Source organism: Ictidomys tridecemlineatus, chromosome 14 (genome assembly GCF_052094955.1).
Source record: "Ictidomys tridecemlineatus isolate mIctTri1 chromosome 14, mIctTri1.hap1, whole genome shotgun sequence".
NCBI lineage: Eukaryota > Metazoa > Chordata > Mammalia > Rodentia > Sciuridae > Ictidomys > Ictidomys tridecemlineatus.
In genome coordinates, this window is record NC_135490.1 from 6768470 (window position 1) to 6787046 (window position 18577).

Here is an 18577-nt window from a genome sequence, read left to right on the forward strand (position 1 = left end):
CATTTCACCCTCCCTAACAGCCCCCTCATGTTATGCCCAATCTTTTAATGCAAGCTCCACCAAACAACCCCCTTTCGTTCTACCCCTTCCCCTCCACTGAGCCTCAGTTGAGGCTAGATCTCCTAACAAGGTGTATTGGCTTTTGACACCTGGTTTCAGAGAATATGAAAACTTGTCCAACGACCCACAGCTCTTCACTATCACAGCACAGAGCAGAACCCGTGGCTCCTTAAGTTGATCAGAATCGGGGGGGGGGGGGGCGAGAGAACGGAGCACGCAGATGGATTTGGCCCCACCTGGCCTCCTGGGGCTCTCCTCCAGCCCCTGCTGGGGAGGGAGCGCTGGACAGGGGAGCATGGGGCTGGGCTGAGCCCCACTGACCCGCACCTGAACCTGCTGCCTCCACTCTAGCCCAGTGTTTACTGTGACGTCACCAAGGTCAGCTCTGCCATGCATTTGTGATGCCCGCTTGCAGCTGCCACCGCTGACTTGGCGTCAGCCTGGCCTGGAGGTGAAGTTGGATAGTTCTGGAATGACAAGAAGATGCTCCAGCTTCTAACAGCACTGCTCATGGCACTCCAGGGACATGCCCAGGACGAGTCAGGTGGGTGCCAGGCTGGCCCCAAGCAGAAGGGTGGGAGGGCACTGAGCCCGAGCCTGCTGCCGAGGAAACAAGGAGACTGTACTGACCCATCACAACGTTGAAGCCAGCTGGATGAAGACACCGCCTACTGTCACCCCCAGGCACCGGCCCAGGGTACAGAAGCGGAGGGGAGGAGAGCTAGAATCCAGCATCTGGCTGGCTGCCTCAGAGCTCTGTCTCGAGCACTAGGATGCTTCAGGATACCCTAGGAGGAGGGGGACATGGAATAGGCCCTGTTTAATTTAGGACACCTGTATTAGGCAGTCTCATTAAATGGGGGCCTTAGAAGTTCGTGAGTTAAAGAAGTTTGTTCTGTCCCTCAGGCCTGTGACAAACTCTGTAGGAAAAATTTCTATGGTTAGATGAGAATTTGGAACGTTCCGTTCCACGTTCTTCCTGTAGAACCCAGTGGCTCTCCACATACTAATGGTTCTGACACGCCTTAGGGTGTACAGCCGGCTTCATTTTACTTAATCTGGCGTTTCTGGGATGTATCTGACCAGAGACCCCCTCCCCTGCAGGCCCACCGCAGCCTGAAGACCACTCCCTGGTTTATTTCTAACATTTCCTGCTTTTTCTTTAGAGAGTGGCCTGTCCCTTAGTGCTTTGTGATTCTCTTATTCAGGGGAGTTTCTAAAGTTGATTTGCAGGACCGTATGGAGCCGTAGTGACATTAACCCTTTGTCTCTTACCTGTGTCATGAACTCGTTCCTCCTAACTCTTCAGTGCTCTTCCCACTGATTTTGGACTGAACAGAAATTTAAGTTTATGAAAACTTTATTGATATTTTTCACTACCGTTCTTGGGTTTTATTTGATGCATCAGAAGGGATTTTGGTCCCAAGCTCACAAGTGCAATCAGCACTCTGGGCTCTGCGGTCAGACTGGGCTCTACCCACTGGGGACAACTGGCTTACTGGCTCTGTGGTCCTGTTTCCCCACCTGTAAAATGGGCACATGAGGGTCCCTGTGTGGAGAGAATCTGCAGAAAGCTCTGAGGGCAGGCCTGGCTGTGTCAGGGCTCAAAACCCTCAGCTCCTATTCCAGAGTTCTGTGACTTCACTCCCTTTTTTTTTTTTTTAATTTTATTCTAATTTGTTATATATGACGGCAGAATGCATTACAATTCATATTACACATATAGAGCACAATTTTCATGTCTCTGGATGTATATGAAGTATATTCACACCATTCGAGTCTTCAGAGACCTTGGTCTGAAGTTTTCTTTCTTTAATGTATCTTTGCCTGGTTTTGGAATCAAGGTGATATTGGCCTCATACGATGAGTTGGAAGTGCTCCCTCTTTTTCTATATCACAGAATAATTTGTAGAGTATTGGTATGAGTTCTTCTTTATAGGCCTTGTAGAACTCGGCTGTGTATCCATCTGGTGCTGGGCTTTTCTTTGTCAGTAGGTTTCTGATGGTGTCTTCTATTTTCTTGCTTGAAATTGATCTGTTGAAATTGTGTATACCATCCTGATTCAATTTGGCCAACTCATATGCCTCTAGAAATTTGTTGATGCCTTCAATATTCTCTATTTTATTAGAGTAAAAGTTTTCAAAATAATTTCTAATTATCTTTTGTATTTCTGTAGTGTCTGTTGTGATATTTCCTTTTTCATCACGTGTGTTAGTTATTTGAGTTTTCTCTCTCCTCTTTGTTAGGATGGCTAAAGGTTTGTCAATTTTATTTAATTTTTTTGAAGAACCAACTTTTTGTTTTGTCAACTTTTTTCAAATGTTTCTTTTGTTTCAATTTCATTGATTTCAGCTCTGATTTTAATTATTTTCTGTCTTCTTCTGCTTTTGGTGTTCATTTGTTCTTCTTTTTCTAGGGCTTTGAGATGTAATGTTAGGTCATTTATTTGTTGACTTTTTCTTCTTTGAAGAAATGAACTCCATGCAATGAACTTTCCTCTCAGTACTGTCTTCATGGAGTCCCAGAGATTTCTATATGTTATATTAGTGTTCTCATTTTACCTCTATTTTCAATCTCTTCCTTGATATCTTCTACAACCCATTGTTCATTCAGTAGCACATTATTTAGTCTCCAGGTGTAGGAGTAGTTTTTATTTTATCATTGATTCTAATTTCATTCCATTGTTTTCTGATATAATGTTGGGTAGCATCTCTACTTTTTTGTATTTGTTAAGAATTGCTTTGTGGCATAATATGTGGTCTACTTTAGAGAAGGATCCACGAGCTGCTGAGAAGAAAGTGTGTTCACTTGTTGAAGGATGAAAATCAGTTAAGTCTAAGTTATTGATTGCATTATTGAGTTCTATAAGTTTTTTTTGTTCAGCTTTTGTTTGGAAGATCTATCCAGTGGTGAAAGAGGTGTTTTAAAGTCACCCAGAATTATTGTGTTGTGGTCTATTTGACTCTTGAACTTGAGAAGAGTTTGTTTGATGAACACAGATGCTCCATTGTTTGGGGGATATATATATCTTAACAAATATATATATATATATTTGTTAACTCTTGTTGGTGTATGGATCGCTTGAGCAGTATGAAATGTCCTTCTTTGTCCTTTTTGATTAACTTTAGCTTAAAGTCTACTTTATTTGATACGAGGATGGAAACCCTGCTTGCTTCCGCAGTCCATGTGAGTGGTATGATTTTTCCCAACCTTTCACCTTCAGTCTGTGTGTGTCTTTTCCTATGAAATGAGTCTCTTGGAGACAGCATATTGTTTTTTTTTTTTAAATCCAATCAGCTAGCCTATGTCTTTTGATTGATGAGTTTAGGCCATTAACATTCAGGGTTATTATTGAGACATGATTTGTATTCCCAGAAATTTTTGTTATTTAATTTGACTTGGTTTCTCCTTTGATTAGCTTTTCCTTTAGTGTAATACCTCCTTCTGCTGATTTTCATTGTTGTTTTTTCATTTCCTCTTCAAAGGATATTTTGGCAAGGATATTCTGCAGTGCAGGTTTTCTAGCTGTAAATTCTTTTAACTGTTGTGTATCATGGAAGGTTTTTATTTCATCTTCAAATCTAAAGCTTAATTTGGCTAGATACAGTATTCTTGGTTGGCATCCATTTTCTTTCAGAGCTTGATGTATGTTGTTCCAGGATCCTGTAGCTTTCAGGGTCCAGGTTGAAAAATCTGCACATAACCTAATTGGTTTCCCACTATATGTGATCTGATTCCTTTCTCTTGTGGCTTTTAATATTCTCTCCTTATTCTGTGTGTTAGGCATTTTCATTATTGTGCCTTGGTGTGAATCTGTTGTGATTTTGAACACTTGGTGTCCTGTAAGGCTCTTGAATTTGGTTTTCCAATTTGTTCTTCCTGTTTGGAAAATTTTCTGATAATATTTCATTGTTCATCCTTTGGTTTGGAACTCTATTCCCTCCTCTATCCCAATAACTCCTAAATTTGGTCTTTTTATGCTATCCTATATTTCTTGAATGTTCTGCTTATGTTTTCTTACCATTTCACTGTGCTGTCTACATTCTTTTCGAGATTATATATTTTGTCTTCATTGTCTGAGGTCCAGTCTTCCAAGTGGTCTGATCTGTTGGTGATGCTTTCAATTAAACTTTTAATTCTGTTTATTGTTTCTTTCATTTCAAGGATTTGTTTGGTTTTTCTTTAGAACCCCTGTCTCCCTATTGAAGGAATCTTTTGCTTCTTGTTTTTGTGTATGTAGCTCTTTGTCGAAATGATCTTTTGATGCCTGTGTTTACTCTCTTATTCCATCCTTAATTCACAGAACATTTTAATCATGCCGTCCTGAACACCTTCTCTGTAATTTCATCTGCTGTGCTGGCCATGGATTCTAATAATGTGACTTGTTTGGCACACTTTCTTCCCTTGTCTTTTCATGTTGCTTGTGTGTCTTCCCTTCTAGCTCTGTGGATCCGAGGCATGACTGTTTTTACCCTATAGGATTATAGTACCCCTGTAGGGATCCAATACTTCTCCTTTGAGGTGAAGGACAGTGTTATCAGATCCCAATATAAACAATACACCACCTAAAAGCAAATAGTTGTTATTGAGATGTTTACAGTTTGGTCAATGTACAGAAATGGAGAATTCAGTTATTATCTACAATATAATCAGTAGATTCGTAAAAGAGTTTACAGTTTCTGATGGTGGACCCAGAACCAGGGATGAGGTGTGGGAAGATATGCTGAGGAGGTAGGAGGTGAGGATACAGAGCTACTGTGACTTAGGAAGTGTGATGGAGGAGACTGAAGAAGAAGGTTAGTAGCAGGAGAATAGAGAAGTCGTAATTTTGGGTAGGCAAGTAAGAGGGAAGACAGTTCTGTACATAAACCAAACACACAATATATTAATAAAAATAAAAAAGGTTAAATAGTAAAAATTGGAAAGAAAAAATAGAAAAAAAAACAATAAAAGGATAAAAGGTATATACAACACAAGTGCTACTCAGTTGTCTCAGTCCTCAATATCCTCATTCATGCAAAGTACCTGGTTTCTCATGTTGGGGATGTGAGAGGGGCGAATAAAGAGGAAGAAGAAAGAAAAAAAAGTCTAGAAGGAAGGAACAAGGATTGTTTTGGTTGGAGATCAGTCTTTCCTCTTCCCTCTCATCCAACAGGTGGGGTCATCTGTTGTTAACAGGTATCTCTGCCCTCAGGATGGTGGGGGTTACCAGGGTGTGAGCGTTGGTCTTGGGTACAGGGCGCCTGGAATGGGGTATGGCCCCTGCCCGTCTCATTGGGAGACTGCACCTCCAGGATCTCCTTTGGGGTCAGCTCCTGTGATGTGGGCACAGGGTCTTCTCCTCATCTCGCCTGTAGACCTCACAGTTCCTGCCCTCTACACCCTCTCCCTTTCCCCTTCCTAATCAGGAACCTTTCTCTCTGGGGGTCTTGGTTGTAATACTCTGGTGGCTGCGCACCTGCCATGGAGGACTGTTTTGAATTGGGCAGTCACTCTGCAGAGTTGGTGGCTGCTGGGGGTTGGGGGGGATTAGAAAACTATGGGTACCTGGCTATCGGGTGTTCCAAACTGGTAGTTGCCCCAACTAATGACGGTGATGGAGGTGACCCAAGATGGAAGCTGCTGCATTCAGAGATGGGGTGGCGGGCTGGGTGGGGGGAGCCGGGTGATGATGATGTGCGATGCATCAGAGATGAGCTCAGTGGCGTGCAGTGCTGCGGCTGTGGCTGTCTTCAGAGCCTGTGATGTCCCCAGGTGCAGGCAGGCTGCCGTGAGTAGGAAGTGTGGCCGTAGCTGCCAAGTCCCAAGATGGAGCGACCGGGGGAGCCCTGTGTTGGTAGATGGGGGTCCACACGGGAGTGGCTGCCGGAGTTCCTGCGTGTGGGCAATGGCTGAGTGTCCTTCGTGGGAGCAGCGTCTGGGAATTCTGTGCTGGTGCTGATGCCGGTGGTCCCGCTAAGGCACCCGCGAGACCTGGGTGGGCGAGTAGCCACGAGTGGGGAGTCCTGCTGCAAGGCTGAGGCCCGGGGCCCTGTGCGGCACGGCCGACTTCACTTTTTAAGTTTACGTTGTTCCTGGCCTGAGTTGGTCAAGATATTTTCCCATGGAATTTTCTAGAAATTTTATTTTTTCACTTTTTATAGGTTTACAAGTCACTCAGTATCAATTTTGTGTTCAATGTAAGCTACAGACCGAGTCAGATGTGGCAAAATAGCTGGTCTGGAGGCCATTAAGGGAACTAAGCCAGGCATGGGAAGACAGTCACCCAATGTCAATCACACGCGTGGGGGGAGCTGAAGAAGGGGATCTCAGGAGAGAGTAAAAGAGTGACCAGAGCCCCAGGAGGGCAGAGAGGGGAGGGCAGGGACAACAGGCACAAAATACAGCAGGAGTGAGGCTGGGGTTCCACAGCAGAGGAGAGCAACTGCAGTTGACAACACCCCGTTACAGATTTTATGCAGAACTAGAAGAGAGGTCAGGGGGTCCAGACACAGAGCAAGGACAGGGGAATGAAAAGCCAGTTACCCTGACTGCTCCTCACACATCACATGCACCCACTGGATGGTCCCACGGTCTTCCCTGCACAGTCATTGTGTGTTGTGTCTTTCTGTATGGATGTCCACCTAGGCCGGCCTCAGCGCCCATCTCCCCCTGTATGGATGTCCACCTAGGCCAGCCTCAATGCCCATCTCCTCCTTAGTGAGGAATCGCGTCTCCACCCACACGCCTGCAGCTCCCCCCCCACCCCCGCTTACTTATTGGTCTCTGTGCCCCCCCCCATCTTAGTTCACATGGTTTTATAATAAGTCACGAGATGTGACAGGTCAAGTCCTTTAGTACTGGGCTGCCTGCGCGGTTGTGCTGCTCTTCGTGGCCAATGGCATTCCTAACCTCAGAGCAGGGTCGTCAGATTCCACAAAGCCGTCGAGGTCTTGATGGGACGTATTCCATCTGCAGGGCAACCCAGGACGCGACATGCCACACCCTTCCTGATTTATCTCAGTATGAAATAAAAAGTTCCTGGAACAAAAGTTGGTACATATTTGTTTCCCTTTATTTCCAGATAGTTTATGATTCTGGAGCTGATATAAACAGTATTATTTCTGTATTTATTTTTAATTTGATGCTGGTGTATAGAGTTTTGCATTTTATCTAATGATTTTGCTTCATCTATTAGTTACAGTGGTTTATATGCACATTCTCCTGTGTTTTCTGCACCCAGGCCATGTCATCTGTGAATAATAGCAGTGTTATTTCTTTCTTTCCCAAGCTTCTCTATTTTTCCAATTCACTGTTGGGTGGCTGCCATAACGTGTGTTAGTGAAGGTCTGTGCTCCAACCATTGACGTACTCCTAAATTTTTTAGTTTTATTTAAAAACAAGCTTATAGTTTTAAAATCCATGTAATTTAGTTCATTGCTGATATATTTGGGTTTGAATCTAGCAGCTTACTCCTGACCTTCCATTTATGGACTCTCTTAAAACTTTTTAAAAATTTTTTCTTTTAGATAAAATTTTTTAATCAAAAACAAAGATCCCCTCTATTATCTGTGCCCACATGATAATGTCATTAGAGTACCCAGTAGGCTTCTCCACCTCCTTCCGTCTACAGTGCCAGAGCGCTGTGTGGGGGTGTTGTCTGGGTGTGTGGGGTGTTGTCTGTGTGGGGGTGTTGTCTGTGTGGGGAATGTTGTCTGTGTGAGGGTGTTGTCTGTGTGTGTGTGTTGTCTCTGGGGTGTATTGTCTGTGTTGGGGGGTGTTATCTGTGTGGGGAATGTTGTCTGTGGGGGTGTTGTCTGTGTTGGGGGGTGTTGTCTGTGTTGGGGGGTGTTGTCTATGTGGGGAATGTTGTATGTGGGGGGGTGTTGTCTGTGTGGGTGTTGTCTGTGTGGAGCTGTTGTCTGTGGGTGTGGGTGTTGTCTGTGTGTGGGGGTGTTGTCTGTGGGGTGTTGTCTGTGTGTTGGGGATGTTGTCTGTGTGTTGGGGGGTGTTGTCTGTGTTGGGGGGTGTTGTCTGTGTTGGGGGGTATTGTCTATGTGGGGAATGTTGTCTGTGGGGGGGTGTTGTCTGTGTGGGTGTTGTCTGTGGGGGTGTTGTCTGTGTGGAGCTGTTGTCTGTGGGTGTGGGTGTTGTCTGTGTGGGGGGTGTTGTCTGTGGGGTGTTGTCTGTGTGTTGGGGATGTTGTCTGTGTGGAGGGTGTTGTCTGTGTGTGGTGCAGCTGGATGCCTTGGGCTCTTCTGATGCACCCTTAGGGTTAGGGTGCAGACCACTCTGTGCCTGGCCAAAGTGGGGAGTTTATGAGGCCATCACTGTCACTGGGGCCCGGAGCCCAGCCCATCACAATCTGCAGTGTGCCCGGGGCTCCTGTTTCCTGGCTGCCCTCTCTCTTTGTCCTCTTCCCAGGTATCTGCCAGGACTGTGCTGACCTCACGGGGCTTCTCATGGCCCACGCTGGCTGTGGTTGTAACACAAAAGGGTACCGCGGCACATTCCAGCTCTTAGGGGTTTAACTTTCAAGTCTGTCATTTTCCCCTTATTTTTCTTTGTTTCTGCCTTTCTCCTTTTTAAATCCTTTCCTCTTCTGAGCTCTTATCCTATAATACTCCATGTTTTCTTTATACTTTGCCTTTGGCCTGGGGCCAGTTCCGGCAGACCCCCTTTTGCGGCAGGTGGTCTGGAGGAAGCTCATTGCTGTCCCCCTCTCCCCTTCAGCCTGGCCCCCATCCCCACCACCTTGATCAGTCTGTTGACAGGGATGGGGCCGGGTCACGACTGTCTGTAGTATTGCCCTGGAACAGGGGTGAGACCCCAGGCCTAGGGGGACCCTTGGGCTTCGGGGGCTTCCCCCCTCTTGGAGGTGGTCCTCTTGGGAGGCTGGGAGCCTCTTCCCTGGACACCCCTGTACTCGTCTCTGCACAGCTGACTCTAGTTCCTGGCTCAGTTGTTTCCTCATCTCGACCTTTAAGAAGCCACATCAAGGTGGAGATGTCAGTGTGCCTGACCCGAGAGGACCAGAGGCCCTGTGCTTCCTATGGCCTGTCTGGCCATGGCGATGCCCCTGAGCTGCAGATGGTTATAGGAATCTATGGTTTGATTTTTTCATTTAGTCTCTAGAACTCTATGCTGTGAGAACCTCTAGAGTAGCAAGACTGTGTGCTGAACGTCATTGTCACCTTCGTCCTGTTGAAACAATACAATAGCTGGAAAATCCTCAAAGTTTAGCATGACCTGGGTTTTAGTGATTTTGGCATAAATGACTTTTTTCTTTTTTTAAAAAATGATGTTTGTTGGCCAGTTTCAGTGGGCATCGAGGACCTGTTCTATATGTGTTGGGTAGGAGTGTTTATGAGTTCATCAGCCATCTTTTCTCAAGGTCATTTATACTTGTCTTGCAATTCCAACACGTAATGGGTAGCAATGGGTGACAGCATAGCAAGTGACAAACCCAGGCCTGGATGTAAAATGAACTCTAAGGACACTGTCGTGAGAACTGTGCCTGGGAAAGAGAGAGGTCCCCTCCCTCCTCCTGGGACTGACTACTCCCCTTGAAGTGTAGGCGCCCTGTCCGGGCTCAGGCCCAGGGGTAGAGGTTTATCAAAGGCCTGAGAGAGGAGGCAGTTCTTCCTCTGATCACGCTCTGCTCCTCTAAGCGTGCTTCCTGTTAGGAACCCTGTGCACAGCTGTATATCGGGTAACATTCCCGACACCAGAGAGTCTATAAATGTCGTGAAAAACTGATGCTGGGCGCTCAGAATCTAGAGTCTGTTCTCCTCCGGGCCCGCAGGCGTAAAATAAAGTTTGCCTTGTCCCACTCTTCCAGTGCCATTTGCCACTCTTACCTGATTTCCATAAAAAGCAAGAGCCAGGTTTTTTTGTTTTTTTTTTAATTGATTGTTCAAAACATTACAGAGCTCATGATATATCATCTTTCATACATTTGACTCAATTGGGTTTTGAACTCCCCAAATACGTATTGCAGACTCACTTCTGTTACATACTCACATTTTTACATAATGGCATATTAGTGACTGTTGTATTCTGCTACCTTTCCTATCCCCTACTGTCCCCCCTCCCCTCCCCTCCCCTCCCATCTTCCCTCTCTACCTCCTCTGCTCTTGTTCAATTCTCTCCCTTTTTTTCCCCCCTCCCCCTTGCCCCTCATAACCTCTTATAATTTTGTGTATCACTGAAGGTCTCCTACCATTTCCATATGCTTTCCCTTCTCTCTCCCTTTCTCTCCCCCCATTCGTCTTAGTTTACTGTTAGTCTTTTCCTCATGCTCTTCCTTCCTGTTCTATTCTTAGAAGAGCCAGGTTTTATCTGATAAATTTTGCTGTTTTTTCCTACTCTTCTCCCCTTTGGGAAAAAAGAACATATATTTATTATTTCTGTGCCAAAGCCCTTTTCAATAATTCATTCTTCTGGGCCAGCCATTTTTAGGATTCCTTCAAGGAGTGTAGATTTACTGGAGGTCGGTGGCCACGGGGCCTGTCTACTCTGCCTGTCTTTGTGCCTTCCTCCACCATCTCTCCCCCACCCTCACCCGTGTTCTTGGGATCCCTCACTGCCTACTCTGCAGCGATGGAACTGCAGCCCGTGAGCACGGATACTGCAGCAGGAAGCGGATGCTCCTGTTTGTGCTCCTTCCTCCTATGGCACGGTCCCTTTATTTGGTGACCCTTGTGAAATACTGAGGCCTCAGCCTGCTGGCACCTCTTAGCACAAACTCTTGCAGGTGCTAAGCTCCCTTTTTACACGTCCAGTGTTTAGAACAGTGCAAAGAAGAGTGCAGCCATCCAGGGCCTGCCTGCTTTGCACACTCCACAGACCTGCACCCAACATCAGCCACCGACAGGTGACGCTTGGGGCTCCAGAGACCTCGGGCCACAGTGCTGCCTCTGGAGCTCTCTGACCCAGACTCCCCGCTGAGCTGTTAAGCCATGTCCCTAGCAGGGAGCCCCCTCTCTGACTGCCCTTCCTCTGGAGTTTCCTCTTCTCCTCCCCCTGCACCCCAAACCTGCCTTAGCCTCTGAATGGTCTCCTGCCATAAAAGCTGTCCCTGCCTTCACACCTGTCAATCACCCAGACACAGTGTGTGGTCTGTGGTCAGATCCACATCAGCCCTGGCCAGGAAACCCGAGTTCTGGCCCGCAGCCGTGGGAGGGCTCCCCTGCAGGCCTGTCCCTCGTGGCCTTCTCCTGCAGCCTTCCTGGAGGCCTGGACTCCACTTCCTCTGGTTACGGCTGGTGATCCCACAGTGACTTTCCCTCTGTCTCCTGCGTGTCTCTGGCTTGTTCCCATTGCTGTCCCAACTCCATGTACTCTCTAGTGGAGCTCCGCACGGCCCTGGGGGTCTCTCAGCTCCCTTTGGGGGTAAGGACCAGACCCTGAAGGAGGTGTGATTGCTGGTGTTTTCCGAGACCTGTCCCTGCCTGGCCTGCTCACTCCACTTCCCTCCGCTTGGGCCACGTCCTTGGCTGGACGGGCGCCAGGAACACGAGACGAGGCTTTCTCCGCGCTTCTCGGGTGCGAGTCAGGGTTCTGTCTCTTCCAGAAGCGGTTCAGTGTGGCTACAGACCTGCCTTTCCAAACTCATCATGGCTGCCCTTCCGCGAACTGCTTCAGGTCCAGAATGGTGAATTCCCGTGGCAAGTGAGTATCCAGATGTCTGGGCAGCACCTCTGTGGAGGCGCCATCATACACCAGTGGTGGGTCCTGACGGCCGCACATTGCTTCCCGAGAACCCTGTAAGTGCCCAGGGCATCGCCTTGGTTTACACCTGTCTAGTCCCCTAGAGGTCGGCTGGTGGGTTGGTGCACAAGGCCTGGAGGCCAGGGGTTCTGTCCCCAGTACATTCACTGCTGTTGGCTTGGGACCAAAGTCACTGTACACCTGCTCTCTCCGCTTCCCTCAGCCAACCATACCCACAGGCGGCTCCTCGCGGCTGCACCCCAGGGTCGGAGGACCCGCCCAGGCCTCTCCCCACACCCCCGCCCCCGCCTGCCCTCTGTATATGAAGACAAAGCGGTGGATTCATTCATTGTACACACACGCACTGAGCACCTACCGTGTGCTATTCCAAGTGCTGGGGATGCAGCAGACGATAAGCCAGCCACGCTGTCTCTTCTCTCGTGGCCCTCCTGGTGCTCCGGGTTTCTCTGGGCTGATGGGTCATTGGCTCAGAGATTTGCTGAAGTGGGACCCCTGTCCCCTACCTACCTGATCTCCACTCTCCAGCACTCCTCGAGCCACGGTGGCATGCCCAGTGCTCTGAACCTCCCGGTATTTAGTTGCGAACTCTATTGTTCACAAATGTGTTGGTGAGGGCGTTTTTGTATTCATTCTTCAGATTAGAAATGGCAGTAGTAAATGTCACTGTGGTCATAGGAGCCAAAACACTCCGCAGCACCCACTTGGAGAGAAAGCAAGTGCAGAAGATCATTATTCACAAAGACTACAAGCCGCCCTCCCTTGACAGCGACCTCTGCTTGCTCCTGCTCGCCACGCCAGTGGAGTTCACCCGCTTAAAAATGCCCATCTGCCTGCAGGAGAAGGAGAGGGTCTGGGACAGGTGCTGGATGGCAGAGTGGGTGCCGACTGCTGTGCACGGTGGGTGCCTTCCCTGGGAACCCGGGAGGCTGGTGTTAGGTCGCCCTGGGCTGATGCAGGAAGTCTCAGGTCTGAACTGGGGCAAGATCCTTGACCCTCTTCACCTTCTCATAGAGTAACAGTATTCGATGTCTCCCTCAAACACATCATGGAGGTTAAACTAGTGGAATTACATAGGTAAGATCCTGATGAAAAGCCTGGACACTGGAGAATTCCAAAGTATGAGAACAATGATGATTGTTCATCAGATTGTTGGATTCTCCCTTGAAGGGCCTGTTTTACAATGTCCATCGCCATCAGCTGACCACATGCTATAGACTACCCCCCCTAACTCCAAGCCAGTGATCCTCTGGTCCAGTGGCCACTCCAGCACTTTCCTGCAGGGCTCCGGCCTGGTCCGTCAGGGAGGATTTCTGGGAGGGAGGGGGCAGGTGGGGAGAAGACTAGCCTCCTGGTCATTTCCTTCCTGCAAAATAGCCCCTCCAGGTGCGTCCTGTGCCTGGTTTCTCTGTTTGGCTTGGCAAAGACACCACGCACCCCATTTCAGAGGGTTGCCCACTGCAGCTCGTCCTGCAGGGACTGGGGCTCTCGGGGGCTGCTTCTGGAAGAAGTGAGCTTGCTGCAGGGAGCCGGTTCCGCAGAGGAACCACCTGCTAGAGCCTTGCCCTAGGTCTTCCCTGAGGCCCCACCCTCTGAACTGGAGATTTGAGGAATGGGAGGCCCCAGAACTTCCACCCTGATGGCTGCCAGTGGCCCATGCCATGCACCGTCTCACGCGGACGTCTCCCTTTGCCAGGCCCACCCGAGAACGCCAACATGCACCTGAAGAAGCTGCGGGTGAGCCAGATCAGCTGGAGGGAGTGCAGCAAGCGGGTGCAGCAGCTCCCCAGGGCCACGCTCTGTGCCTGGCAGGAACAGGACACCAATGGCAACAGCCAGGTAGGGACCCTGCCCGCCTTCCTCCTCCGCCACCTTCCAGGCCCCCAGGAGAGAGGCCAGGAGGGAGGCCCCCAACAGAGGCCAGGAGGGAGGCCCCAGCAGAGGCCAGGAGGGAGGAGGCCCCAGCAGAGGCCAGGAGGGAGGAGGCCCCAGCGGAGCCCAGGAGGGAGGAGGCCCCAGCAGAGGCCAGGAGGGAGGAGGCCCCAGCGGAGGCCAGGAGGGAGGAGGCCCCAGCAGAGGCCAGGAGGGAGGAGGCCCCAGCGGAGGCCAGGAGGGAGGAGGCCCCAGCAGAGGCCAGGAGGGAGGCCCAGCTGAGCCCAGGAGGGAGGAGGCCCCAGCTGAGCCCAGGAGGGAGGAGGCCCCAGCTGAGCCCAGGAGGGAGGAGGCCCCAGCTGAGCCCAGGAGGGAGGCCCCAGCAGAGGCCAGGAGGGAGGAAGCTCCAGCAGAGGCCAGGAGGGAGGCCCCAGTAGAGCCCAGGAGGGAGGCCCTAGCAGAGGCCAGGAGGGAGGAGGCCCCAGGGGAGCCCAGGAGGGAGGCCCCAGCCCACACCTCCAGGACCCTCTGGCCCCGGGGCCCTGGCTGAGGCCCTGAGACTACTCCCGACCAGTGCTCTTTTCTCCTTCCCAGGGGGACAGCGGGGTGCCCATGGTCTGTGCTGACCACGGATCCCAGAGGCTCTTCCAGGCGGGCGTCTTCATCTGGGGCCAGAGCTCTGGCTCCAGGGGAAGGCCTGGCGTGTTTGTGTCTGTGGCTCAGTTCATCCCATGGATCCAGGAGGAGACCCAGAAGGAGGGACGTGTCTACTCCTTTGTAGGGGCCCCGGGAAGCTCCCTGGCTTGTGCTCCACAGTACCCCTTGGTGCTGGGCGTGGGGTGGCAGCTGCTGCTCACTGCCATGCTCACCGGTGATAAATCGAGTCACTGGGCTTGACCCCCGTCTCCTCCTCTTTCTCCCCCTCCATCCCCCCGCCCGTCCTTCCCCAGCCTCTGGGAATATCTCTGCCTAAGCACGGACTCAGTTCTCCCGAAACCCTAAGGCTGAAATATCAAATGTGGTGCACTCGGGGGCTCGGCAGTGCCTGGGGGACCCCAGATGCTAGGAATCCCTGACAAGGAGGGGCAGCAGCTGCAGGACTGTTGAGAAACCGACCCTGGGACGAAGCTTGGACCAAGGAGCTGAAGCTCCCCCCATCACCGTTTTCTGTGTCTTATGGAACACACGCTGACCAGTGCCTGAACCTCCCGTGGAGGAATCTGAGGTCGGGTTGGAGTCGGGGTTTAAGTAGGAGATTGTGACTTGGGACTTAGGGACCACACTTCCCCTTCTCTTAATGGAGCCCCAAGTTAAGGTGATTAACTGGAGCCACAGCTATGTCTGCCACCCCATGTGGCAGGGCCATGGTCAAGAACCCACGGCCATCACTCACCGCCCGAGGGGTCTGAAGATAGTGTGGGACGGTGCACACGCCAGTGTTAGTGCCACCAGGAAAGGCTTAAAGGGTGGAGGAGGGGCCATTGAATCCACGGGTAGGACCCCTGCAAAGATCCTGGTGTGCCCCAGCTGTCACCACGTCAGGCCATCCATTCTAGCACGTGGCAGCCCCCGCGGTGATGTCACTGGACACACTCTGGCACATGGCAGCAGGTGTGGTCTGATCTGGGAAATGCACATGTCCTCAAAGATAGAAGAAGCCAGTCGGGTGCGTTGCCTGGAGAGCGTCGTGGCTCCCTCCACTGCCTTGCCAAGGCCTGGGTGCACCCTCCTGCTCTCTGCAACAGCCCACATATTGATATGATAATGCTCATCACACTTGGGGAATGGGGAGTGGTACATACTTGGAATTCCCTGCTAAGGTGCTTCCCTTCAGAGATGGAAGGTAAAGCTACGGAGATTCAGGGTCCTGATGCATTGGTAGGAATCCAATGGTGTGGACATCCTCAGAACATCCCCTTTAAGGTAAAGGACAGATTACTGCCCATGTGCCTGGTATCACTAGGAAAGAGGCCCAGGAACTGGTAGGCCCACTGGATTTTGAAGCTAGCATGTAATAAGTGGGAAAACACTCCCACCAGGTGGGGTGGCTGTCAGGTTTCCAGTAGAGTCTGTGGCGCAAGGCAAGAGGGCTTTGTGCTGAGTTCAGGCTGCAGTACGAGGTCCTGCCCCTTTAGCCATGTGACCCACAGGTCCAGTGCACTAAGAATCTGTGTAAGGACAGAAATGCTGGTGCTCCATAGGCTCATCTCCCTCCCGTTTCGGTGCTGAGCAGACAGCTGGCGTGGCATGTCGGGGCGAGCTCAGCACAAGGCGGGGCTGGCACTGCCCAGAGCTCCTGGGGCTCCCCCTGGGAGGCCATTTCCCACCCCAGGAGGCCGCCACTGTTGTGTGACTTCAGAGAGGCGCCTGTTGTTCCTCTAATAAATCTGCTGGACGTGAAGGGGCAGGTCCGCTCTGTCCTGGAATGCTGGCCATGGCACTTGCCGACTGCTGTGCCCAGCTTACAGTGACGAGGGCCAGGGCCTTGCCGATGCCGTGTTTTCCAGTTAACCCTGGCACCTGTCTGTGATGTCATCACGGGAATGGCTGCCCGGGAGGCAGAATGTGTCACCCTAGCTGGTTGGGGGTCTGAGCAGGAAGGACTATGCTGTGCCGCCGAGCACTAGAGGGGACAGCAGCACTTAGTCCTGGGGCCCAGGAGACTGTGGCTGCAGCCTCAGCTCAAACCCAGCCTGTTGTCATTGCAGCTGTATTTCCTGGAACCATTTTCAGTACCAAGTACCGTATCAGCCAGATTCTGCCAGGAAAATAGATCATGGTCCACGCACCTCACGCAGAAATGGACATGATACATGGCACCGGCTTCCAGAGCCACGAGAGGCCCGTGTGCACAGCAGGAAAGCTGCTTGCTCTCGGGAGCTCAGTGAGCCACAGGCCTCACAGGAACCCACTGTGAACAGTCTTGGGATTCTCCTCAGCATCAGGGTGACGGTGGCAGGAGTGTCCCAGAGCCCATGGCAGAACTGCCCAGCTGCCACGCCCTGAGGTCTGCATGCCTGCCACAGCTGCCACAGGGAATTACGTCCTCTGCCCCCTAAGATGTGGCTGGGAATCTCAGCTGCTCAGTGTACAGTCTCTGCCACCCGGGGAGAGGGAGCGGGCAGAGAGGGGGCCAAGTGTCAGTGAACACTCCCTGGCGCGGTGGCCTACCAAGTGCAGAAAGCTAGAGAGCAGTCCTTCTGCAGAAGCCCCAGGGCTACCACGTCGCCAGCAGAGCCCCAGCATGCGGCGTCCCTTCAAGGCTCTCAGCCCTAAAATCAGAATGATGGCAGCAGCCGCCCGTCCTGTGCTGATGATGCTCCACCCCAGGTCCATGTGCAGTTCCCCTGGGTCCTGGGGGCTGGCTCCTAGGGCTGGTGCCTTCGGATCCTGGGTCCCCTGGTGGGTAACGGCAAGGAGAGCAGGAAGTGAGAGCGTTTGCAGTGATGCTTCCCCGTCCCGTTCCTGCTTGGCCACTGTGCTGAGGGGCTGGGTCCCCTCTTGACCCAGTCCACACTGGCGGCCCTCCTGCACCCCTGCTGCTCTCCTGAGTTCCAGGGGCATGAGCTCACCTGCCTCCTTGGGGTGGGGCTTACTGATGCTGGGCCTCCTTTACCACGTCCCCTCACCACACTTTCAGCGCTTCCTTAAAGTATCTTCATTTGAACCTTCAAAGTGGAGTCCCAGTTCCTTCTGGACCCTCCCTAATTGGCACGCTGGGGCCGTCCACCTTAACACACAGCCTGGGTGACAGAGCCCTCGGCCTCCTTGGTTCTACCTCAGAGACCGGATGAAACCCAGAGCTCTGACTGCCTGGCAGGGGCGAGTGGCCTGTCCCTGAGGGTGGACCCCCTTCTGGGCTGAAGGCCTCCCTCTCCGGGTCTCACCAGCACCCCTGTCCCAAACAGCCACTAAATCTGGGGGTGGACCTCTGGCAATGCCACAGTGACCCAACTGGCCTTGAACGAGAACGAGCAAGGGCACAGCTGAGTCGGAAGGGGAAGCGATGGCTGAATGCACAGGGAGCAGCGCTCTTTCCTGATCCGTCTCCTGCCCCAGACAGCTCCCTCTCCTCCCTGGCTTGTGTTGACATCAACACAGAGGCCACCAGGACTTACACTGGGTCACAGAGGGCAGCGGTGGCTGACACAGGCCCTGGCCTGGCTCCCCTGCCCGGCTGGCCTGGAGCTCGGAGCCAGACCCCACAGGTCCTGGGCTCCCAGGGACCTGAGCAGGGGTCCTGCTCCCAGGACCTGCAGAGTGGGGACATTCTGCCCACCGTCTGAGGGTGTGGGGAGCCTGACCCGGGCTGTGGGCAGACAGCAGTCCCGCTGGCCCATCCCTCCCCTGGCCACCACCTCGCCTGCTCGAGTCCTCCGGGGAGCCGACTTCCAGAGGCCTCAAACTAGGGCCCAGCACCACTGGCTGTGGGGGGCAGTGGGTAGCGCCTGAATAGAGTCAAAACCCCAATTTACACCTGATTTCAAACCCCCGTCCACCCAGCCAGAGCAGGGTAGTGCCTACCCAGAATGGCCCAGCTGAGAAGGGCGGAACCGTCCAGGAAGACCATGGCATATCCTAGCCCACTGCCCTCTGCACCTCCCTGCCCCCTCCTCCCAAGTTCCCTGCCAAGTACCATGTCTTGAGGTCCCCCTCAATCTTCTCCCACCATCAGGACAAACTTTCTACTGCTCCAGACCTACCACCAGTCACGCCTGGTGCCCACCTGCTGCTCCCCCTGGTGCCCACTTGCTGTTTCCCCTGGTGCCTACCTGCTGCTCCCCCTGGTGTCCACCTGCTGCTCCACCTGGTGCCCACCTGCTGCTCCACCTGGTGCCCACCTGCTGTTCCCCCTGGTGCCCACCTGCTGTTCCCCTTGGTGCCCACCTGCTGTTCCACCTGGTGCCCACCTGCTGTTCCCCCTGGTGCCCACTG

General features: G+C 51.9%; 1 protein-coding gene across 2 annotated transcripts in view; it reads left to right on the forward strand.

Annotated features, from left to right (window-relative positions):
* Positions 1-14555, forward strand: part of LOC101961295 (RP1 like 1) — a 107569-nt gene extending 93014 nt beyond the window's left edge. Inside the window, exons 3-6 of one of the 2 annotated variants that reach the window (XM_078030797.1) lie at positions 11616-11713; positions 12411-12670; positions 13467-13609; positions 14237-14555. In XM_078030797.1, the coding sequence (XP_077886923.1) occupies positions 11616-11713; positions 12411-12670; positions 13467-13609; positions 14237-14539 (804 nt within the window). In that variant the 3' untranslated portion in view covers positions 14540-14555. Of the gene's footprint in view, positions 1-11615; positions 11809-12410; positions 12671-13466; positions 13610-14236 lie in introns of those variants that run through there. The other variant, XM_078030798.1, reaches the window with a different exon arrangement.
* Positions 14556-18577: the final 4022 nt, after the last annotated feature.